This window comes from Pseudorasbora parva, chromosome 14 (assembly GCF_024679245.1).
Source record: "Pseudorasbora parva isolate DD20220531a chromosome 14, ASM2467924v1, whole genome shotgun sequence".
NCBI classification, from domain to species: Eukaryota; Metazoa; Chordata; class Actinopteri; order Cypriniformes; family Gobionidae; genus Pseudorasbora; species Pseudorasbora parva.
In genome coordinates this window covers 13,265,473-13,290,761 of record NC_090185.1, presented here as the reverse complement: position 1 = coordinate 13,290,761, position 25,289 = coordinate 13,265,473, and the positions used below count along the sequence as shown (strand labels likewise).

General features: G+C 37.4%; 1 protein-coding gene across 2 annotated transcripts; it reads right to left on the bottom strand.

The window, feature by feature from the left end:
* Window positions 1–8,225: 8,225 nt before the first annotated feature.
* si:dkey-182g1.6 (muscle M-line assembly protein unc-89) lies at window positions 8,226–23,188 on the bottom strand. Of its 2 annotated transcripts, none has more exons than XM_067414748.1 (7): window positions 23,025–23,188; window positions 20,659–20,991; window positions 16,992–17,122; window positions 14,741–14,897; window positions 13,167–13,478; window positions 9,755–9,860; window positions 8,226–9,197 (listed from the first exon to the last, which is right to left on the bottom strand). In XM_067414748.1, exons 1-6 carry the CDS (start codon window positions 23,068–23,070, stop codon window positions 9,772–9,774), a joined length of 1,068 nt encoding a protein of 355 aa, XP_067270849.1. In that variant the 5' UTR covers window positions 23,071–23,188; the 3' UTR covers window positions 8,226–9,197; window positions 9,755–9,771. The 2 variants fall into 2 exon arrangements, with proteins under 2 accessions (XP_067270849.1, XP_067270850.1); XM_067414749.1 differs by having other exon boundaries at window positions 9,763–9,860.
* Between the last annotated feature and the right edge of the window lie 2,101 nt (window positions 23,189–25,289).

Below are 25,289 nucleotides of genomic sequence, written 5' to 3'. Positions count from 1 at the left end.
TAGGAGAAACATGCCCATATCATGATGCTCGCACCTCCATGCTTCACTGTCTTCACTGTGTACTGTGGCTTGAATTCAGAGTTTGGGGGTCGTCTCACAAACTGCCTGTGGCCCTTGGACCCAAAAAGAACAATTTTACTCTCATCAGTCCACAAAATGTTCCTCCATTTCTCTTTAGGCCAGTTGATGTGTTCTTTGGCAAATTGTAACCTCTTCTGCACATGCCTTTTTTTTAACAGAGGGACTTTGCGGGGGATTCTTGAAAATAGATTAGCTTCACACAGACGTCTTCTAACTGTCACAGTACTTACAGGTAACTCCAGACTGTCTTTGATCATCCTGGAGGTGATCATTGGCTGAGCCTTTGCCATTCTGGTTATTCTTCTATCCATTTTGATGGTTGTCTTCCATTTTCTTCCACGTCTCTCTGGTTTTGCTCTCCATTTTAAGGCATTGGAGATCATTTTAGCTGAACAGCCTATCATTTTTTGCACCTCTTTATAGGTTTTCCCCTCTCTAATCAACTTTTTAATCAAAGTACGCTGTTCTTCTGAACAATGTCTTGAACGACCCATTTTCCTCAGCTTTCAAATGCATGTTCAACAAGTGTTGGCTTCATCCTTAAATAGGGGCCACCTGATTCACACCTGTTTCTTCACAAAATTGATGACCTCAGTGTTTGAATGCCACACTGCTATTTTTTTTAACACACCCCTTTCAACTAATTGCCCAATTGCACAGCCTTAAGAGCGTGCATATCATGAATGCTGGGTCTCATTTGTTTTCTGAGAATCTACTGAACCTACTGGTAACTTGTTTGCCACGTAGCAATAAAAAAATATACGAAAAACCTTGATTATTCTGGTTAGTCACATTGTACTGCTATTATTTTGAACAAGACTGTATATGAGGTGGGCATAGATTTTTTTTTTTTTAAATCTAGATTAAAATGTCTCATCTGAATTCTGCCAAAGGCTTTCAGAATGTGTGTGCTACTCTCTCACATACGTTACGCTAGGGGTGCAACAGTACAGATTGCTCACGGTTCGGTTTGTATCACGGTTTTAGGTTCACGGTTTCAGTACGGTTCTGTATTTACTTTGTCAGAGAAAAAAGAACTACTGTCAAATAAAAATAAAGAAAATAAGAACAAATAACTTAAAAACAAGCAGCAGCAAAAATAAATTCTATTGAGCAAAGATACTAATAAAATAAACAATGCTTTTCAGGTTTTTCAGGTAGGTCTAACATTAGTTTTTAGATAGAGAAATTGAATAAAGTAATCAAATGTAAAATAACAGCATATTTAAATTAAAGATTATTCCTTATTAAACTTACAAAAGCCATTCAATCAAGAGCAGTGAGCGATGTCTTTATCTTTTGTTTGTCATTATAGGTCCCGTTCTTCGCGATTCCATCTTTCAAACTTTAGTTAGTGTGTAATGTTGCTGTTAGAGCATAAATAATACCTGTAAAATTATAAAGCTCAAAGTTCAATGCCAAGCGAGATCTGTTAAATAAAATAAGTTCCTTTTCAAAGCCTACAGCGAACGGCCGGTTTGGACTACAGCAGGAAGTGCAGGGATGTAATGACATCACTAGAACCGTTTGTTGACTAACCCTGCGCCCACAAGAACACACAAAAAAGGGGGCGTGGTCTTGTTGCTCTCTCACGTGGAGAAGAGCGCGCATTCAGTGATTGTATATCCGCTTTATAGTAAGAGACGGGACCTTTCCGGGCATAGTGCGCTAAGCTGCTGTCCAATCACAACACGGGAAGCGTTGGCCCAATCAGAACTCATTACGTGTTTCTGAAGGAGGGACTTCATAGAACAAGGAAATCATCAGGCCGTTTTTAGGACAGAGGAAACACCGCTGTACAGATAACTCAATTGTGTGAAAAATACTGTGTTTTTTTACACACGAAACATGAACTTATGTTATATAAGCTTCGAAAACACGTGAAGAACGGGACTTTTAAACAGACAGTAAAGGCTACTGCCCCTTTAAAACCTAATGCAGGGATATATTCGTCGTCTTTCTCGACTGTATTCAGTTCTCTTAAGGCATATTCAGACTATGTCTGCTTGGATACTCATCAAGATCGACATGTTGACATACTTTTTGTGTGAGTGTTTCCGTTCAAGTGCAAGACTTGAAAGATAACTCAATATTTGCGAGCTGTGAGATGTTTGCCCGCTCTCGAATAAGTGCACAGAGATAAATCTTGTCACTCGCGTCTTCTGGCTCCTGAGGTGGACAGTAACTAAGTAGATTTACTTGAGTACTGTACTTAAGTACACTTTTTGCGTATCTGTACTTTACTTGAGTATTATTTTTTTCTGTGAACTTATTACTTTTACTTCACTACATTTGAAAGACAAATCATACTTTTTACTCCACTACATTTCTATCTAGGTCGAAAGTCGTTTCTGTAGCAGCTCTGAAAGTTGGTTGATGATTTTTTCCTTCTTTAAAAGGTTTTTTGTTGTTGTTGTTGCAGAAAGTCTGTCAGGAATCGTTCAAAACCTTTTTTGAACACTGATTAGTTCATAGCAAAATGGAAGAAGACGGTTCCTCGGCACAGTGTGTGCACCGATAGACATACTTTGAAAGTTTCAGTTTAAAAAAAAAATCACGATTAGTTTAGTTGCCATACACTTGATGCATGTCTTATAAAATATTAAAAATATAAACGTCTGGGAGAAAGACAAGAGTAAAGTTGGGAGAATATCAGATGTGTATCAGTGTATTGGAATCGTCCATTCGACCTTAAAGTGACAGCAGCTTTGTAAAGAGCTTTTTATTTAAATGAGTTTATGATAGTCGTATGGTAGTATGTCAGATGGAGCATCACTGACTGGCTTAAACCATGATGACAGTGTGCATTTATACAACAATAATAAAATTATGCATTGGCTTAAGAAAAGGAAATTTACTTTTGCAATTTACAAATACTTCTGTACATTTAAGTAAAAATCTGTTTTTACAACTTTCACTTGTAACGGAGCAATATTTGACTAGTAGTACTTTTACTTTTACTCAAGTAATAGAGTTGTGTACTTTGTCCACCTCTGGCTGGCTCTACCTGCAGGTGTTGACAGCGAAACGACTGTTCATATTCAACATACGGCAGCACTCGCATGCACTGAACAGTTTACAAAGAGAGAACGGTTTGCCCATTTTCTTTTATCATCACTGTTGTTGTAGTGTATCACTGAGGAGTCAGCACGTGTATCCATTGACAGAAACATACATAAAGCATTATTTTCAAGTTAACCCATATTAAATATGCATCATCAGATGTAAGATGAACCACGGGGCAAGTGCGTGCAGACACCTTTTACACAGCACCCCTGTTCACGTCAGACGGCACCCCGGTTGGGAAAACGCTGGTATAGACCCAGCTCCCAACCCAACTTTGAGAATAGATTAACAGCGTTTTTTTTTTTAATTGCCCTATAAGTCTCACGTTAATGCAGCATGTTAATGCCGATAATGGCCCACCTCTAATATATATATATATATATATTATTTATATATATATATATATATATATATATATATATATGATCATGTCAGGATTTTGACCTTCTTCGACGGAAGTAATGGCGCTAGGTGAGATTTGTCTGATATGAGGTAAAAAAAGAACAAATACTGTTGGGTTTTTCGCAGATCGTTCGTGTCTTAAAGGGTTAGTTTTTCAAAAATGAAATTTCTGTCATTAATGACTCACCCCAATGTCGTCCCACACCCATAAGACCTCCGTTCATCCTTGGAGCACAGTTTAAGATATTTTATATTTAGTCCGACAGCGTATTTATGTGTATGCACACTATATTGTCCATGTTCAGAAAGGGAATAAAAACATCATCAAAGTAGTCCATATGTGACATCAGTTAGTTAATTAGAATCTCTTGAAGCATCGAAAATACATTTTGGTCCAAAAATAACAAAAACTACGACTTTATTCAGCATTGTCTTCTCTTCTCTTCTCTGTTTTAAATCCTCAAATAAAGATTCAAATGGTTATGAATCAGCGTATTGATTCATGGTTCAGCAAGTATCGTTCTCCTGGCAACTGCCACACCCAGACTCGTACATCGTATTGCCATACAAGCATAATTGGTCACTCCAAAGAACACGTCTCCACTGCTCTAGAGTCCAGAGGCGGCATGCTTTACACCACTGCATCCAACGCTTTGCATTGCACTTGGTGATGTAAAGTTTGGATGAGCTGCTTGGCCATGGAAACCAATTCCATGGTCTACACACTGCTCTTGAGCTCATCTGAAGGCCATGTGAAGTTTCGAGGTCAGTAGCTATTGACTATGCAGAAAGTTGGTGACTTCTGCGCAGTGTGACCCACAGCATGTTCTGACCCCGCTCTGTGATTTTATGTGGCCTACCACTTTGTGGCCTGTTCCCAATCGCTTCCACTTTGTTATAACACCACTAACAGTTGACCATTGAATATTTAGTAGTGAGGAAATTTCACGAGTGGATTTATTGCACAGGTGGCAGGCTATCACAGTACCACGCTTGAGTTCACTGAGCTCCTGAGAGCGAGCCATTCTTTCACAAATGTTTGTAAAAGCGTCTGCTTGCTAGTGCTTGATTTTATACACCTGTGGGCATGAAAGTTATTGGAGCACCTGGATTCAATAATTTGGAGGGGTGTCCCAATACTTTTGGCAATATGTTTGTCATTAATGTGTATATGTAAATGACTTATTATCTAATAAAGGATTTTAAAACTATAAAAAAAATCAGACCCTTTTATTGAACATGAACATGAACATAAAAACTTAGGCCTGTAATTTTTAAAAGGACCCTGAATACACATCTGTGTATACACCCTGAATCTTGCAGCTGTTTAGTGTGTTAATGCCACACAAAAGGTGTATAGCACTCAATATTCGGTGCACTAGCCAGGGAGTCGTTTAATAATTATTTAGTTTACTTCACCTAAAAAAAAACTAATGACCTCAAAAACACTGAGCATCAGTATGACGGTCACTTACTGGAAATGTTTTCTTCAGTTCCGTCTCAAGTCAACAGACACGGAGGAAATGATTGCTGATACACAGAAAGCGGCAATCACTGAATAAGCGTCTATTATTCTGATTTCTCAAAATATGCCGTTATTAGATTGCAAAAGGTAAAGAAATAAAATAAAAGTGAGTATAGTGCCCATGATCACCTAAACTTGGACTACATCCATCCCACTGGAATTATAAGCAACACCAATTAACAGTGACAAAGTGATAAATTAAAGACCAAACTTTAAAATAGTTTTGTTAAAGCTGTTGTTCTCTAGACAGGGTCTGTAACCGCAGAGAAGAGAAGAGTCTGAAAATAAACCACAACAACTGAGACCATCTGCAAACATTAGCTTTAGATCAGAGAGCAGATATCAGTTTTTAGATTAGGCCATGTCATTTAATGAGAAGTCGGCCTAATCTTTAAACGTTGTGTTTCCACAGAGTGCTTTTGAGACCTGCAGCTCAGTTTCTGAGTCAAAGTGAAACGTCTGAGTTTATTTACTGTCAGAGTGACCGAATGAATGTGGTTTCTGTTGAGTGGACAAACGTCTCGCTCCTGTTGACCTGTGTGCGGTTGACTGATGGGGAAATGTCCCAAGGCATTATTTACTTTGATTCACAATCACTGTAAAACAAAGTAGTGAAACCATGAACACTGTACATCTGATTCTTACCCTTCATGCATGTTTGAACAGCTCTTATCTCTCTATATCGTCCCCTATACATCGGTAGATCAAACCAAACGAGTGCTGCATCATTCTCGAAAAAAACATAACAGCACCTCTGACTGGAATAAGAGCTGTGAAAGAGGTCAAAGGTAAAAGCGTTTAAACTCTGTCATAAATTAGTCTTTAGCTACTGAAAAAGTCTTTCTATGGAACAAGTGAAGTGATAATGGCAGGTTTCTGTTTCGAGGTGTTATTAAAAGCTAAGGAGTAAATAGTTTTTTTTCCCTGCTTGGCTCCAAACTGCAAGTTATCTACAAAATACATAGATTTTGTATCCCTTTAGACTGTTTTTTTATTTTCTCAAATGAGCAGACGGGATTGGAGGGAAAGCACACATGCCAAAACAAACAACATACATTTTAATCAATTTAATATCAAGTTATTTGAATTACATCTTCAAAATTTTCATCTTCAACACTAGAGAATAATGAGGAATATTGTCTGAACCTCTTACTGACAGGAAGTGCATGTTATCAGAATGTTTTGAGGAAGATTCCTGGTCGGAGATAGAGATCGACCACCTCAGACCTTGAAGAAGCTGTGTGTGTGTGTGTGTGTGTGTGTGTGTGTGTGTGTGTGTGTTACTACTCTTTTGTTACAGGACATTCTGGGGTGTTCAGCTGGCACGCAGGGGACGTAAATGACCACCTATCATCCAGATAATCGATGGAAATATTCTTCTGACTCACAGCTCATGCCTGGAAAGATGTAATGAGTGTGTATGCAGAGTGGCCTACGAACTCCTTGCTGAGTGTGACGCTGACTACTGCTGATGAATCTGCAAACTATTCTTCAGTAAAAATAGTTTTTAATTGAAAATAATTGTCAACAGAAGTGTTTTTTGCTAGTGTCAGCTAGTGTTATAATTTTCACGTCCAGCGTCACGTTGTTTAAATACCAAATGCACTCGCGCCCGTCTGTTATCTCATGAATTGCTGTTCTGAAAACAAGGTGTGTTCAGGCATATTGTTGGCATGCTGCTATTTCGAGGAACTGAAAACGACTGCGCCATTGAACAACAAAAACATGGTCTAAAGTCAATTATAGCATTTTTGTGTTATTTAAAGGCTGCGTTTGTAATATGCATCTATAGACGGGTCTACGACACGTTACATAAAAAACAAAGCACAGCAGCACACGAACACGGCAAATATTCAAAATAAAAGGATTCGTCTTGGGAGAAGCGTTCAGTCTAATTGACGTTAATAGAGCGGAAGGTCCTTGTATGGGCCGTACGGGCTCTTCTCCCGGTAGGGTGCGCGCGCGTGTGACTAGAGCTAGACTAGAAAGAGGAAATGCACGCCCATAAACACTCTCTCAAGCTGCAGATCCAGTTGATCCAGGCGCCGCGCTCCACTTTATTCCTATGGGTGACGTTGAGCGACTTCAACGCTTCAGCACAGCACTCCGGGAAGGCAGCGCTGCGTTTGACCCGATTTGAACGCAGAAATGATGGGAAGCGCCACAACATCGCTTCATTTGCATCACAAAAGTGGATCTCCACCGTTCACTGCTGTCAGGACTTCACCAAATCATACCAAAGAAGTGTGTTTTTGATGGAGCGGTCCCAGCGATAAAGGTTTGGTCCTGCTTTGGAAGCAGCCGGTGAGTTAAACTGCTTCAAATGTCTGTGCTGTGCTTATCGTCGCATGAGTAAACATCAGTAAACGACACGATTGCGTGCTTCGTCATTCAAATGCGCTAACGGACTCTATTGTTGTTCTCTGTACGTTACACTAGTCTGACGTGCAAAACCGTTTTGCTTGCTACTGCTAAGGTTTAGTCCATGAACCGAATCATGTCCTCATAAACTGCGAGTAAAGACACACAAATGTTGACAGGCCACTAAATATAGTACATACCACAGAGACGGACGTCCTGCTGCTGCTGTTGTTTCTCCTGTTCAATTTATTTCAGCCTCCGGATCATATCTGTATTAGCTGAGCTCGATAGCGATGGGCTTCTCCACGCTTGAGGACGTCACCACTTTGCGCACTCGTCATTCTTTAGCTCCGTCCACACGATGCGCCTCCAGGCGCTCGGTTTTTTCCGGAAAGACTCGGTACAGCCCATATTTCTTTTATAAATATAATAAAACTAAAGACTTTTCGGAGATATGAAGGATGCAATACTACTCTATAGGTACTCAAGATTGACATGAGATTGACTGAAACTGAGTGTTTCACCCCCCCCCCCCCTTCTCCATCTGCCTCAACATTTTTTTGAAGAATTTTTTTCTTGCATAATTTAGTTCAGCGTTATAGTCTGATGCTAGTCAGATCCCATTTAGGGTAATAAAGGGTAAAAAATAAAAATAAAAAAAACGAGCCACTCTTAAGAAATGTTAACATCTAGTGTAATCTTTCCTCATATCTCGGCCAATTTCAACGATGTACAATCCATCCACCCTGTTCACTCTGACACCATATAAGAGTCTTAGTTTCATGCAGATTTAGCCATGGCTTTATTGTGTATTTGCACATAGATCCATATGAACACTGTATTGAAAATACTAATGGAACAGAAATTACACTTTGCATTTAAAAGATCAGTCACAAATCCCAATGCAAATAATCTTAAAATTACACTAAAAAGAAACACCAATTTAAGATGAACTCATGATACATGAGCTTTACAAATACCTGTGATACAGAAAACTACAAATGAGAAGATTTCTGATTTAAGACAGTAGTCCACAATAAAATGAATGACTTTAAAAGAGGGGATTCATAAAATCACATTTTCTTGTATGACTGTAATTTTGTATAATCAGTTTGTCACAGAAAAGATCACACAGTACGATCATATAAACATCAGTATATCTGTACTCATGTCCACATGGGTCTCAAAGTAATAATCACTTTAATTTCAGCTCATATGTATAAGATTTCAGATTCACAACTGACAGGGAAACAAAAGTTCAGTAGTTCATAAAACAGAAAACACTGTCGACAATTTCCTTTTTGTTCTAGTAATCAAGCATGAGGCAAAAAAAGACATTAAGCATGATTTATGCCAAAAATATTTACATTAAAACAGAATACATTATCCTGAACATTGTATAATCATTCGTCTCATGTGTCACTGAATGAAAAAAAGGCTCTTGGAAGTGTGTGTAAATGTCACATACTTCAGATAATCCCAGCGAAACAGGCCAGAGTCTTTTGCATAAAAATCAATCTGGCTTTCATAGACAACCTAGGATAGTCTCATTCATTTAAGTTTTGTTTCAAGCTGGCAGTTGGCAATAAAAATTATTAATACAAGAATATTCTTACATATAACCCTTACACTGATCAGTATGTCATGCACAGCCCATGTGTTACAGATTATGATTATGATTATGTACCGTTATCTGTTGGGGTTGGTTCTCCTCATTATTCATCCTCATCCTGAGAGGGATTCACTTCATCTTCACCGAAACCTGTTATAAAACAGAAAGATTCACAGTAATATAGTTGGTAATAATGATGATAATAATATTAGCTATATGTTACCTTGTGTTACAATTGTTTTTGTCTATAAGCCTAAACCATAATGTATTACACACTGTGGAGAATATGTTGGGTTTCGTGAATGTAAACTCAAAAGCAAATTTAGTCTTTGTTTTTTTTATTTTTTATATATATATATATATATATATATATATATATATATATATATAATATGATGTTAAATAATGGAGAGTGTTATCAACACTGACAAATTCAAAGGAAATAAAAAGGTCTTATTGACCACTAGCTCAGGAGTCTAATATTACATTTTAACATAATTAATGTTGTCCAATTCATAGGGAAATACTTAATATGACATGGCTAAAATGTACAGGAGTCTTTGGTCAAAACAGCACCAAAATCAGCTTAATTTATTATTTGTGTTAATGGTTCTGTCTAATATAAAACAATGCAAGATCAGTTGTGTATTTAATATTTCTGTATTAATAGTCTTTCTTTGTCAAGTTGTTTTTAATGTAATACTTACACCTTTACCTTTGTTACTTATACTTCTTTTAGTAAAAAAACAGCTACAGCCCAAAGCATCAGACCAACACTGGCACCAGATATCCCTGATACAGCACCTGACCGATCTGAAACAGTAATGATCAACACAGATATTAGTGTGAGTGTGTGTGTATGTGTGCCTTTGTTTATATTACATTGTGGGGACCAAATGTCCCCATATGGATAGTAAAACCTGAGATCACCTACATTGTGGGAACCAGCCAGCGGTCCCCACTTTTCAAAAGGCTTATAAATCATGCAGGATGAGTTTTTTTGAGAACGTAAAAATGCAGAATGTTTCTGTGATGGGTAGGTTTAGGGGCAGAGGCAGGGGCAGTGTGTGTGTGTGTGTGTGTGTGTGTGTGTGTGTGTGTGTGTGTGTGTGTGATGGGTAGGTTTAGGGGCAGGGGCAGTGTAGGGGGATAGAAAAAAAAGAAACAAGATGTTGTATGCGTGTGAGTGTTGGGGGGGGGGGGGTGTTTCAGTGTGAGGGGTGAAGGGTGCATCGCTTTGGGACCCCCTAGAGAAAAAAAAGGCTTCAAATTTATACAATGAAACTGAATTACCTGTGTGTGAAATGTGATAACTTGATGTGCCACACCATGTCCAACATGCACAAACAATGTAACATTTGTATTTGATGTGAAATAAAGACTGAAACTAGATTTTTTTCTCATTTGCCATAGTAAAGGATGTGAATACAGGAATTAAAAGTGAACAAAAGAAAGTAACGTTTATAATCCCCTCCGACAAGAGACATGAGGATTTGGGAAAAGAAACTAGAGATTCCCATGTCCAGAGGAGAAGGCTAATTCATGGAATAGGTTATTGTTAAAATTGTGGAAAAAGACTGAATACTACACTGCCCTAAAGAGAGCTAATAGACATTCCCCATAGCACCCTAGGGGTTGCAGTGCGATTTCCCATTCGAAAGGGAACTCATTTTACATGTATAAGCTCCCAGAGCTGCTGATGGTGATCAAGGTCTATTGGCTGAGACGTTTATAGGGATCTGCTCATTTAAAATCAGTTGTGTAGGTTGTAAAATGTAATTATTTCTTACTTTGAAACCATTTCAAGTGTAACATTTTAAATTGAGGGTATGCACTGATGTCACTTCTGACACTTCTGAGCTGAAAAAAACAAACTTTGGTCGGGCCAATCACATCGTGTATATAGTCGGCGGGCGGGGCTTAACATAATGACGGTAGAGTTGTGGAGGTTCCTCGTGCTAGTAGTAAACACAGAAGCTGACGAACGGCGGTCTTTCGAATCAGCTTTGACCACAATTCTGGAAGACTTGGAAGTTAAAGGGGTGATGGATTGAGAATCAACTTTCCCTTGAGCTTTTGATATATAAAAGGTCATGATAATATAAGATTATCCTGTAAGTTTCAGAGCTGAAAACTTCCTAGTTAGTCAAAGAAAAGCTTTTATAGACACCAGGGCCAGAAACCGATCCTGTGTGCATCTTTAGGTCATCGCATGACAAAACACCGCCTCTACAGAATGTGTAATTCAGTAGCCCCGCCCACCGACTCATGGAGGCGATCGGCTCGCGCTAGCCAACAGCAATAAACATGCAGAAGAAGACAGCAAGATATTGCGCTATTCCTGGTTGTGGAAGAACACAGTCGCTGCATAAGCTTCCTTCGGATCCTAATATTAGGAATGTGTGGTTGAGCTTTATTTTTAATGAAGTTCCAGCTCACATGGGGAAGACATTCGTGCGTTACTTCATTTCACAGCGGAATCATTTGTAAACAAGTCTCAAGTCGATACTGGATTTGTAGGCATATTGAGATTAAAACACAATGCTGTTTCTTCTATATTGGATCCGACAGGAATGGTGCAACACACTTATGTGAGTAAAACGTGTGTTTTATATGTAATAGTATTGCATTGTTATAGATTGTTTTGATTGTGTGTATGTGTCTAACAGAACATAACTTTAGCACGCTGGACTCAGACATGTAAGGGCCAGGGATCGCAAAGCCCATCGTCCAGGTGCTGTGTGTTTTCCAGACGAGCTACCAAAACGGGAAGCCAATCAGCAGGCCGATTAATCTCAAATAGTGAAATAATATTCATTTCTTGATCTGTGCTGTACTCTCTCTCGCGTGCAGAGGGAGTTTGAAAGACAACCGTTTATCCCGCCTCTCGGATTGAGCCCTGTCAATGGTGAGTTTCCAGACCAAACATCTTGATGTGGGTCTGGCTTGTCAGGCTAGTTCCTTACAACATGCAGCCAGGAATCGTGTTTCCTGACATTTTATATGAGCCTGATTTCGACGCTGGGGAAATACATAAAGTAAATTTGCAAAAAAAAACAAAATACAATTTTGGTAGGTCTAAATCCGTGTGATCACTTACATCTTCACTGTTATGTTACGTTATGTTATAGCCTTTATATCGTCCAGACCTAAAACTTTTTCAGAGTGTCTATTCACACCAAGTGTAAATAGCGTGCCTTGTTGACAAGTGCTAGTTGCAATAACTCCGCCTAACAATGCCTGGTTGGGCCGAACAAGATTTTATTTCGACATCTTCAGAGATGTAGTCGGTAAAGCGTAAGGCTCAAGCTTATATAGGTTTTGATGCGATTGACCCGGGTTTGAATCCGCCTTTTGCAGAGTTCGCTCTTCTACCTTTTTCCATCACATAACAAATCGGAAGGGCATTTACTTAAAAAAAAATGAAATTAAGAAAATGTTCTAAAAGTGGAAATAAAGTGCCTAATAAAATGTTTAATAATAATAAAAGCATTTATTGGGTAGGGTTAGGGATAGGTGAAGCAAGGTCTTTTATTGTCCCATTAAGGCAGCATCCATTTAATACTTTTAATAAATATAATTATTTACACTCTATATTATTATTGCATCCTGTTAATGCACAATACTGAAGTGCAAATAGTATGTATCTGTCAAAAAGTATAAACAGCATCTAATTAATTTTTACACATTATTGCAAAGAACTGCTAATTCTATGTGGTGTAAATAGAATATATCACTATTTGCACTTAGTGTAAATATCATCTATTGCTGAGAAAATATGTTATTTTCACGTAGTGCAAATATCCGCTGCCAAACTAATAGCTGCAAACTCATGTGTCCAGTTGATTTTAATTTCTATTACAGCGATTGCTTTTCTTTTCTGTAGCTTTTGACAGTCTGTGAAATAGATTTCTTGTCAAATCTATTTTTACAGTCAGTCTCAAAGCACTTTTTTTCTTTTGTTGTTGCATTCATGCTGAAAACAAATGCTGCCACTCAGTGGGTGTAACCACCAGTCTCTCCAGCCAGTGACATCACATGCATACCCCCTATATTTAAATAATTCATAGAGCACAGATGTAAATAAGACATTGATACTAAAAGATCTGAGCTACTCACCACTGACAGTCACACTGATGCTCCTCTGAACGGTGTGTGAGCTGCTGCTCATGTTCAGATGATAAACTCCCGAGTCTGTGTTTTCCGATTTACTGATGAGAAGAGATCCAGTTTTTTCATTTAGCTGCAGTCTGTCTTTGAATCTCTTATCACCGGTGTCATATAATGACAGCTGATTGGTCGATTTTATAATTTCAGCAACGAGATGGTCTCCAAACTTCCACAATATCAGATCATATCCCTGTATTTCAATAAGACCAGTGCGTAGAGTGACAGATTCTCCCTCCATCACTGAGACTGTCTTCATTTCATCTGTCACAGCAACAAACACATATGAAGAGCATATGATTACACATATGAATAATTGTTTTGCATCTGGTTATGACTGGCGTTAAAAGTAGTATGCTTCAGATATTACTGTTTTGTTATAAAATAAATCATTTGTTTATGTTTTATGTTGTGACATTTTATTCTATGACTTGATACAGCATACACATCAGGTCTATCCCTATACTGGACCTTTAGATTAGAGCAGCTGATATTGTTTGTCTCATTTACAGACAGACAGCAGAAGTGAGAGAAGGTGATGGGGAGGAAAGTAAAGCACAGGCAGCAGTCTGAAAAAAGTAACCTGCTGTGACAGTGAGGCGAACATAGAATTAGATGTGCATAAAGTAAAACCTGAGATTATAGCTCAACCTCTTGGAAATGCTAACTTGTATATCAGAGTTTATTTTCCTTCAAGCAGCTCTTATATTTTGTCAATTTCAAATAATCGTAATCAAATAATAAATGACAGATTAATGTCCACGATAAGTCCATAATAAAAATATGTCCATGAATGTCCCCCCACATGACATTTTACAGGTAGGCCTATTAGGTAAATATGTGTATGTCCGCATACACATATGGTTATAATTGTTCAGGTCTTAAAAACAAAGCAGCAATACTGAATACAGACACTGAATAGCCTACCTGAAACTAAAACACACAATTTCAGTTTAAAATAGGCCCTACATTATTTTTTTATTTTATATGGAAAATTCTTCATTCATAAGAATTGTTTTGCAAAGAATATTTCATCCTACATCCACTTTGAAATTGAATTAAACTCACTTCTTAAATCTCTTTATTACAACTTAAAACCCTAAGATTCCTATGAAGAAATATTTAATGCATTTAAAGCTTTCATTGTTTCCTTGTGTATCCTAGCAACTTTTTTTTCTTCTTCCTCATATGTATTTTAATTGTGTTTATGTTTTCTATGTATTCCCTTGGCAATGATCTGTTAATTCGAGCATTAATAAAAATTGTTTAAAAAAATTAAGCCACATTTCAATAACAGAACGGTCGGCTATAGTTTAACTGGAAACAACTGACCATAAACAGTTAATTAAGCACACGACAAATGAAAGGAAATCCGTTTTAGCGAAATATTAAATAAATGTTGCATGCTTTCTTGAGTATTAAACATTTGGTCTAATTTAATGTAAATTTAAGAGTTTTATTTGAGCGATGGTTTGATAGAGTCATCACAGAGACAGCATTAACAGAACAGCTCTAATTCTACTCACCAACAGCAATATCAAATTTTCTGTGTAAGATCATACTGCTGGTGTTGATCTCCAGTTTATAATCTCCAGTCTGATCTCTTCGGATGTTTCTGATGGTGATTTCTCCGGTCTCTTTATTCAGATCAATGTTACTCATCGTGTCACCAGGGCCGTTTAATCCATTAACTTGCGTGAGACCATCACTGGTTCCAAAGTTTGTCAGTTAACATTTACTGAATGATTTTACTATCAGAAATGTTATGAATATTGACAAACAATAGGTCATCTGAAAGCTCAAAGGCTCGAGCATTGATATTTACGTTACATAATGTCACAGCAATAGCATCTTTTTTAATTCGCATCAAGAAATCGTAACAGTACACGCAACATCAAATTGGTGAGTTCTGATTTATTTGTCTGTTGAAGATGACAGATTCATTAAATCATACAAAACAGGCGTGGTTTTAATGGTGGTAATCAAGATCATAAAATCAGGTAAGAGTTTAGTCCAAAAAGTGCTCATTTTAGAACAACATCATTTAAATCTGCTTCGTTTACGTAACATATTGCCACAGAGAATCATAATTCTTGCCAATCCTTCAATAAATTATGTACTCTAAGAGATATTTCACTAGTACAATTTTACATCATTTTGCTTGCTAGAATCTCACGAACAGAATAACTCCGCCCCAGCGTTCTTTGTAAGACGCTGATTGGTCAGTGATCCAAAACGTTCTAAAAGTGCCACCAACTTTTGTGTCGTCCAAATATACCCGACCTATAATATTCACTATCCACAGTTAGCCAGTCTAACAGAAAAGCTCTGATTGATGGAAAATGCAGCCAAAACAGATGATTGCAGAGTGTAGCCTTAATGGATTTCTTTTTCTTTCTTTTTTTTTCAGTCAGCCTTCTGTGTAGGTTTTCAAGCATATAATTTTTTAGTTATGTATTCAAATATTTGTATTCATAGTTAAGGGCCATTGTGTAATTTATCCAACACTGGCATTGACATGAAAGAGCAAAAAATAATGACAATCAATAAATATTCAAATAGGGTCCATGAAGCCTGTCTGTCTCTGTCTTGCCTCTTGTTTTTTCACCAAACTCACGTCATTGTTTAGCCAATGTTGCTATGTCAAGTTTGCTCCTTCTGGATGCTCAAACAAACAACCTATAGCACCATCCAATCACAGTGTTAAACCTTTCTGGAAATCAACCTACAGATGATTTATTACTGACGAAAACACTGAAAGCACATGCCGGCTTAACACACTAACACATTAAAGTGTTAAAGTGTTAAAATCCACATGGATGGATGTAAAAACCTATTTTACATCTATATAATGTAGTGTTTTACCAAGTGAAACAGGATATTCAATAAGAGAAAAAAAAATCTGGATTTGATTTTAGATATTAGAATTGATTGGCGGTTTAAAAGTGGGTGTTATATAACATAATGGAGCTGGGCATTAATGTTTGCACAGAAAGATTGTACAAGTTTGCATTCTATGTGTAAGTAGCTATTGGAAAAGTAGCAGAGAAAGCTACGTAATGGTAATGTGAAATGTGCTGTATTAGTGCTATGCTACATGCCTGAAGAGTGTATGAGAGAATAACCGTTTGGAACCACAGATTTTAGCATGGGCATCAGACTTCAGAAATCAGAGAACAGAAAAGCAGAAATAAATGTCAGATATCTAGTCATGTTTGTAACTTTTGATGAACCTGTGCTTTTGGGGAGTGTAACGGTTTTAGACAAAGCAAAACTGATTTTTGTTCATGAACTGCAGCTTTACCAATTGTGCTCATTTATAACCTGTTTGGTTGTGGTTCACCTTATAATATTTGGTAATGGAACTTTTGTGGGTCTCCAAATGTCGTTTTTTAAAACCTACTTTCACCAAGAAAAATAATTACATGAACCTAATTTTTAGTCTTCATCTTCAGAGTTCAATCATAACTTGTTCGGACTTTGACTTTATCACTTTTAGAGTTGTTCTAGCACAGTCTCATATGTTTATTCCTAAATACCTTTTATGCAAATTAAATAATACTTGCATTTTCTGAATATTTAAGCCTCTTTTACAATTTATCTCTAGTAATATAATTAATGCTGATACTTGAACATTAAACTCTCATGTCTCATCTTTCTAAAGAGCCGTCAGTTATTGCTGTAGTCCAGAAGGTTCCTGAACTGTGACTGTTTTAGTTTGTGAAGGTCAGGTTTGGGTTTGAGCTCAACTAGTGGGGGCGACAGTTAACAGGTTAAGTCTTGATCTCCAAACTTCCACTGTATCACATCACCGCTCTGTTTATCAGTAACACCAGTGTGAAGAGTGACATAATCTCCCTCCGTCACTGACACTGACTTCGCTCCAGCTGAATCAACAAAAAACACATCTGGAGAACAAACAGAAATGGTTTAATCTAATGCTGCAAGTCATTCTCATCCAATACTCTTTTAAATGTGCATGTACTATGGGCCAAAAGTGCCTGGGCCACTGAATATTTGTGACTCAAAATCAAGAGTTTAATGTGACAATAAGCAGAAAGATTTTAAAAGGTTTTAAACAAAGAAAAAATATATGACTATTTTGGGTGTGGACTATTTTATGTGTAATCAAATGAATGTAAATGAGTGACGCAGGTCATGTGACTCTTTGTACAGAAGGTTTTTGTCAGCTGAACCCAAAAATATTTTCTTAAAGTACCCGTATGATTTTAAGGTAATATTACAATAAATGAACAACCCATTTACACATTCATGGTTCTGTGTTGTTCATTAATGGTCACATGGCGTGCAGGTAAACAAAATATTTTTTTTTTATTTGAAAAAAAAAAAAAAGTTTTATTTTTAAATTGTTTATTTTAATTTAATATTATTATGATTTTATATATTACGTTTCATCTACTCAGAAACCCCTAGGTGTTTGTGACCTTCAGTTTAGTTTCAGATGTTCTCTTCCATTTAAACTCAAGATGCTCATGAGAACATCTCAAATCTTACTGGTGATACAAGATCATCAGGCTTTGTGTCACTTTTAAGATGAGCACTGAATCTGTATTTCAAGACCTTTTTTCTCCTCTATACCTATTATTTTGATAAAAACAAATCAAGGAAAGAAAGAAAAAATCAAAGTCAAAATCAACATTTCACCCAATAAAAAAAAGGCAACGCAACATGACATAGGGCTTCATTTGTGATAACAGGATTTATTTCCTCATGAAGAATACAAAATATAAAATCACAAATGCAACGCAAAGAGCAAAAATACTTAGTAAAAATATTTAACGAAACCTTTCTTTTTCAATAACAATGATACTAATGAAATATTTACATAGAATTACAGCAATTAAATTAAATGATTGAACTACCTTATAGTAATCACTAATAACATTAAAATACAAAAAATTCTCAAAATAGTGAGCATTTTACCAGTGCTGTAAAAGTACAATAGTAAAAATTAAAAAAAATAAAAACTAGGATTCTCAAAAGATTCTGTCAAACATCTGATCCCAACGACCCTTATTATGAAGTTCAGTTTGGTTCTGTTGTATCATTTTTACATTTTGCTGTGATTATGCTGCCTTCACTTGCTATAAAAATTGTCATACATATAGTTTCCTAGTTAAAAAAGTAGACATAAACATCCTTCAATTCCATTTGAATGCGATGAGCTCATATGCTACCTTCACGTACTATCGGAAATGTGATCATTTCTGTTTCTGAAGTCGAGATTATGAGTTCATCGCAAATTTTGCCCGTCTTTTTTGGTTTTCCATGTTTACTCATTACTTTCACCTGTCTAGTATCAGCTCTTGCTATTGTTATTATTAATAAATACTACTAATTGTACAGTAACACCATTTCAACGCATATTTTTACTAGGGATGCACCGAATGTTCGGCAACCGAAATTATAAGCGAATAAGTAAAAAGGCCGAATAATTTTTGCCGAACAATGACATTTTTAATGACGCGATCAAAAAGTAACCCACGTAGAGTGAGAGGCACGTGCTTTATAAAGCAAACATGTCAGCAGTGTGGAAGCACTGTTTAGTGCTGCATCTCATGTCATCGATGAGAAGAGGAGCCGACTTTCATGTGAGAAAGCAGAGAAGCTACTTTTCATAAAGAAGAACCTGCCACTTTTCCTGAAGAAGTAGGCTAAGTAGGCTTATGTCTAGGACAGTTATTTATTTGTTGTGGGTTCATCCACATTTTTTGCAATATTGAATGCACATTTGTTGTTGTAGACATACAGAGTTACATTCTTTCAGCAGTCAGATATAGGCCTAACATAGGCTATTCAAGAAGGGGGGCTTCAAAGATGGCCAAATAAAAATATATTTTTTATTTTACTAATTATTTATTTTAAGTTATGTTGTGCTTAGTTTGTATAATATCTGCTGGAATGTTAAAAAGATGTTTAGTGTTAAATAAATATTTTGAAATTGTATTTTTGTTATTTGATTTATTTCTCTGAAAAGCAACACAAAATAGTAAAAAGCAAATTTTTACTATTTAATTATTGTAATGGTACAAAAAATTGCCAAATAAATGGAAAAAATGCGAAACATCGCGTTCGGTATTCGGCCTTCGGCCTTCGGCCTTGGGCCAAGCATTTCAATATTATTCGGCTTCGGCCAAGAATTTCATTTCGGTGCATCCCTAATTTTTACTCCCATTCGGTGCTTTGAACCCATAAACTATAAAAAAGATGGACAACGCCGCTTCACTCTCTTCTATTGTAGAAAAGTGAAGCTGTCAATGTCAGAATATGGCTCTGAGACTGCGCAGTAGTGACCTCAGGACCAGAGTCTGGACCGTAAAGAGCAGTAAGAAGAGGCGTAATATAAAAACCCCACCCACACACCCGCAGTATCTGGTAGTACAGTTTAATGCAGAACAATTTATTAAGTCAGTTTGAAATAAACAGCTATGGAAATGTAGAAATTAAAGCTAAAGCTCCAGAAAATCCATAAAAAAGTCAGTTGGGCCTCAGTGAGAACTTCACTTAGCCTAGAAATCTAGACGCACCCTAGCGGCAGCAAATCTAATCTGCCGCGAGTGTCGCTTTTTTTAAGCTGTTCTCTGAGAAAAGAACAAAGAACGGCACTGAAGTCATTCTTAAAAAGGGAAGATGTGTTCGGAGTTTAGCCGACCGGATACGGCGAATGTTTAATCTGTCAACAAGCTCCGCTTCACCTTCGTTGCTCTGGTTGGTGTAGCGCTATCCTATCGCGTGCAGAGGGAGTTTGAAAGACAACCGTTTATCCCGCCCCTCGGATGGTGAGTTTCCAGACTAAACATCTTGATGTGGGTCTGGCTTGTCAGGCTAAACTTTACTCAGAGAAGCCTTCAATCATGACCTCACACCCCCAGTTTTTTATAGCACCAACTAAAACTAAATTTATTTTAAAAAATTAACACTTGAAATGAAATCATCATGATAAAAACTGCCTGCAATGACGGAAACCATCTCTGGAAAAAAAAAGTTATTTGAAGTGTAATTTGATTGTTTAGTTTGTCTCGCATCCCATTAGAATGCATGTAGGGGCGGGGTTTATGAGCTATTCTGGGACCGGCCACCTGGGGGTGATCGAGACACTTTGACTTCACTTTTCAGGATGTCTGCGGCCCACATGTTTGAACCCCGGCTAACATGCTAATAGTGTCCCACTGTTGGCGCCACAATCTCGTGCAGCGCTGTCAGAATCAATCCGTGCATTAAATAAATATATTACAAAATGTACGATTTTGTAGTTTATTTAGTAAACGTTTAAGGTTATTTCGTGATTTCAATAATCATCATAACCATTTATGAACTTAAATAGATAACCAGTTCTTCATAAAGGATTATTTTGTATTATTGTGATTAATTCAACGCATCTACACAGACAGGTTATCCACATAATGACCACTGAGTTACTCACCGCGGACAGAGACACTGAATCTGTATTTGTTCATCTTCGTGCTGCTCTTGATCTGTAGTTCATAAACTCTAGAGTCTGAGGTTCTGATGTTTGTGATGGTCAGAAATCCAGTTTGATCATCCAGCTTCAGTCTGTCTCTAAATCTTTCTTCTTCATTCCCAGGTACTGAGACTGTATTGGCCTCTCTATCGATCTGAGCTATGATATTGCTTTCTCCTTGAATCTCCCACTGCAGCTCATCAAATCCCTTTGTTTCAGTGAGATCAGTGTGTAGAGTGACAGAATCTCCCACCATCACCGACACTGACTTCACTTCACCAGACCCAAACACACCTGATGAACAAACAGAAACAGTTTCCAAAACTTGTAATGCTGTCAGATATCAATATACATGCACTTATAAAACTACACATTATACATATGTGACCATGGACCACAAAACCATCATAAGGGTACAAACCCGATTCAAAAGCAGTTGGGGCATTGTACAAATTGTGAAAAATAAAATAATGCAATAATTCACAAATCTCATAAACTTATATTTTATTCACAATAGAATATAGATAATATATCAAATGTTGAAAGTGAGACATTTTGAAATGTCATGCCAAATATTGGCTCATTTTGGATTTCATGAGAGCTACACATTCCCAAAAAGTAAGGACAGGTAGCGATAAGAGGCCGGAAAAGTTAAATGTACATATAAGGAACAGCTGGAGGCCCAATTGGCAGATCACCAATGCTGCGGCGAAAAATAGTGGAGCAATTCTCAGGAAAAATTGCAAAGAGTTTTGAAGTTATCATCATCTAGAGTGAATAACATCATCCAAAGATTCAAAAGAATCTGGAACAATCTCTGTGAGTAAGGGTCAAGGCCAGAAAACCATACTGGATGCCCGTGATCTTCGGGCCCTTAGACGGCACTGCATCACAGGAATCACACACAGGAATGCTACTGTAATGGAAATCACAACACTGTCGGTGAACACAATCCACTGTGCCATTCGCCGTCGCCGGCTAAAACTCTATAGGTCAAAAAAGAAGCCATATCTAAACATGATCTAGAGGTGCAGGCATTTTTTCTGGGCCAAGGCTCATTTAAAATGGACTGTGGCAAAGTGGAAATGATTTTTGCCATAAAAGAAAAATCGATAATTTTGACCAATACAATGTACTGTTGGCCACAAATATAGCCTACCTGTGCAACCTATCACATGTATTTAACTTTAACACTGTTACAGATGCTCATTCCATTTTCTAAACAATACACAAAAAATATGCAGTTTGGAAAAGAAAGATTAATTACCTGACATCAATCCTGACACTGTTTTGAAATGTAGCAAATGCTACTGTGAATTACAGATCTGTTGCATTTGTCTTTTTCTATTAAACCTGTCATGACTTGTAAACTGTCAAAAGTAGTTTCAGGAAGATTACACGCAAACACACACACACACACACACACACACACTCTCTCTCTCTCTCTCTCTCTCTCTCTCTCTCTCTCTCTCTCTCTCTATCTCTCTCCTTACATCCAGCAACTTCAAAGCCCTTAAAACGGTCTCACTGTGTCATTTTTTTGTTTTTGATAATCCTCAATTGTACTGAGCCTATCCCTGGCATTAGGTCTGTATGTTCTTGCAATAGACTACAATAATACAAAAAAATCTTTAAAATGAAATAAGGTGAGGTCGGGTTGCAAAATGATTCTTAAGAAATACAACTGAATTACCACAGTAAAGCAAACCTAACCCACGTGTTACTACAGCAATAAAATGTTCTCTCATTTTATGAGTTTGATGATGGTGGTAGGCTACGTGTTTTCTATTTCCGGTTTAAATCTAGTTACACATCATCCTTAAACTAACAACAAAAACAGTTAAAAAGTTATTCATATTAAGAGATATTACAGTTCACCAACATCTTAAAGATAATAATGTGATTTATTTTTGTTGTTTGTTCTCGCACTGTCAATTAACTCAAAAAAACTGAATATTCCAAAATAGAGAATGCTTTTTTAGTTATATTTATTTTCTGTTCTAATAAGCTATAATAACAGTTTTTGTCGTCGGTTTTCACGTAAAATAGTGAAAGTAGCCTATATTGCAGCCCGTCAGCACCCTCTAGTTTTCACTATCAAACACACACACGTGCACAAAAACCAAAAACATACACTTTAATGATGCTCCCATAATTATATTATACACAGTGTGATATGTCACGTCTATTAGTAGAAAGGTGAATCATTAAGAATATCTTACATACACACACACACACACACACACACACACATACACACAACAGCATGAAGTTAACATGTGCTTTTTGAAAACAGGAAGAGGCGAATTAATATGAACATGACTCACCCTGTACAAGTAATACAACCCCAATAAGGAGAGAACGGTTCCTCATCTTGAAGTCACGTCTGTCCGCATCCAAATGAATAAGAGCAGTTTCCAGGAGGAGGCTGAAGATGGACTCGAGTCAAACGGACCTCGTCACGTGATTTCTGCGAAGGTGGAGGGTGTGTTACGCCGTCAGAGTCCCAAAGTGAACCTAAATTTGGTCAAATATTAAAATCTTCTGTGTAATAACTGGACCTGTCAACAAAATCAAGACAATATCAACACCACAGAGCTGTTGTGTTGTCCCTTCATACACACATTAAAAAGAGCTGTATAAAGATTTTTAGTATTTGTGTATATAGTAACAAGACATTTTTTACTACAGTATAGAAATTCAGAATTGTATGTTTCCTATGAAATATAGAATATTTACTATAAAAGTTATTGGAATAGTAACACTACTATATTTTATAACTTGTAAACAATCTATGACATTTCCAAAGTAACCTTTGCAACATGCATTCAGGAAAGAATGAACACTTTATAGAGATTGGTTTACGCTGCTGTTGTTGTAAATATTTTTAGGTCACACACAACTTTTAAGGTGTGGTTCTGAGTACATCAGATGACCACCTCACACACTCTCAGTTTGGGGCATCAGTCAAGGTCTTTTACCTTTGCAGTATTAGAGCACTCCCAACAGGGGAGCTGTTGAATCATTTGGACTGAATGTAAACTGGAGGGAGTCGGTCAGCTGATTTATCTGAGAGATTGGTAAGATATTGTTAACTTGTAAAGCCTTTATATATATTAGCACAAGGAAGACACAGGTGTCATTAAAATATTTGTATTATCAAAAAGATTAACAAGTGACGCATAACATACAGGTGATTAAGTTGGGTGTGGAGTGACATTATCTTATGAAAGATAAACTGCTGTTTCTCTAAATGTAACTAATAAGGTTAAGCACCTGAAAACAAATAAATGAAAGATTATTTGTTATCGGATATATTGCATCTAATGAGCATTAGAAAATCATATCTGCGGGGGCAGGGTCAATCGTGTTCCGCAGTTCTCATTTTCACGCCCAGTGTCATGTTGTTTAAAGGAACTGTATGTCATAAATGTATTGCAATTAATCATAAAATGGCCCTGATATGCCACTAGACATTAAGAAATCATGTTAATGTCAAATACTTCAATCACTGACAAAAGTAGTCCGGCCAGGATATTGTCATTTAAAGTTGTTGTTGCAGCCCTCAGCTGATGTTGATGTTGACATGTTGTGTTTTGGCCTGAAGCTCCGCCCTCCACCTATCGACCAATCACAAAGTCAGTAGTGTTTCTGCATCTGGGTTGCCAGATCTGCTCTAGTTACCACAGCTGCAGATCTACAAACGTTCCTGTTGATCCTGCAGCCTATCTGGCAACCTTGACTCAGGGAGAGGGGGAGAGGGGGAGAGGGGGAGAGGGGGAGAGGGGGAGAGGGGGAGAGGGGATACACCTGCAGTACCAGTTTTGGCCACAATCTTACATACACTTCCTTTAAATAACAAATGCACTCATCTGTCCATTTGTGGTCTGAAACCAGGAGTGTTCAGGCGCATTGTTGGCATGTTTCTATTTTAAAGGCAACTGAAAACAACTGCGACATCGACCAATAAAAAGCTGGTTTAAAGTCAACAGTTCAGGGTTTTTTGTTATATAAAGGGACGATTATTTAACACACACAGGACAGCACACACACGCAGCAGCACAACGGGACTCAGAACAAGAAGTGTCTGTTTGTAAGTGGTAACTTTATCCCTTTCCGATGAGGAGAAAATTACAATTTGGTGCTTCTCATTCCAACGCTGTGATTGGCTGCTGGCATCAGAGGGGGGGGGGACACAGTGTTGCCAACCCTTCTTTCCCCAAGGAACTCATTTGCATAAGGCACACGGTTAAAAGTCTGTAAAGTTTACCAATGCATTTCTCACTTTCCAAACCACTATCAGAATAACCCATGGCAATATCATAAACAAACAGAGTCCAAACAAGAAGGAAAAAAGATTGCACTATCATGTATATGGATGGATCATCGTGATCTCCTTATGGTTCAGCCACAGCGTCCAGAGGTCCTGGAGAATTTTTATGAAAGTCACAGATTAAAAATTAGTCTAAAAATGCAGAAGTTGTAGGTTAAATACACACGAACACTGCGTATTCATGCGTGCTGAGACAGAAACTGTCTACAGGATGTGGTCTGAACCTTTTTTCTTCTTCTTTTTTTTGGAGAAGACTTAA

Bases quoted from the DNA above. Each gene is read 5' to 3' on its own strand.
- si:dkey-182g1.6 (XM_067414748.1), bottom strand. From the start codon at position 23,070: ATGAGGAACCGTTCTCTCCTTATTGGGGTTGTATTACTTGTACAGG. The intron at 17,123-20,658 runs GTGAGTAACTCA...TTTGTTCTCCAG, and splicing joins ATTCAGTGTCTCTGTCCGCG to ATGTGTTTTTTGTTGATTCA. The intron at 13,479-14,740 runs GTGAGTAGAATT...TTGCTGTGACAG, and splicing joins AAAATTTGATATTGCTGTTG to ATGAAATGAAGACAGTCTCA.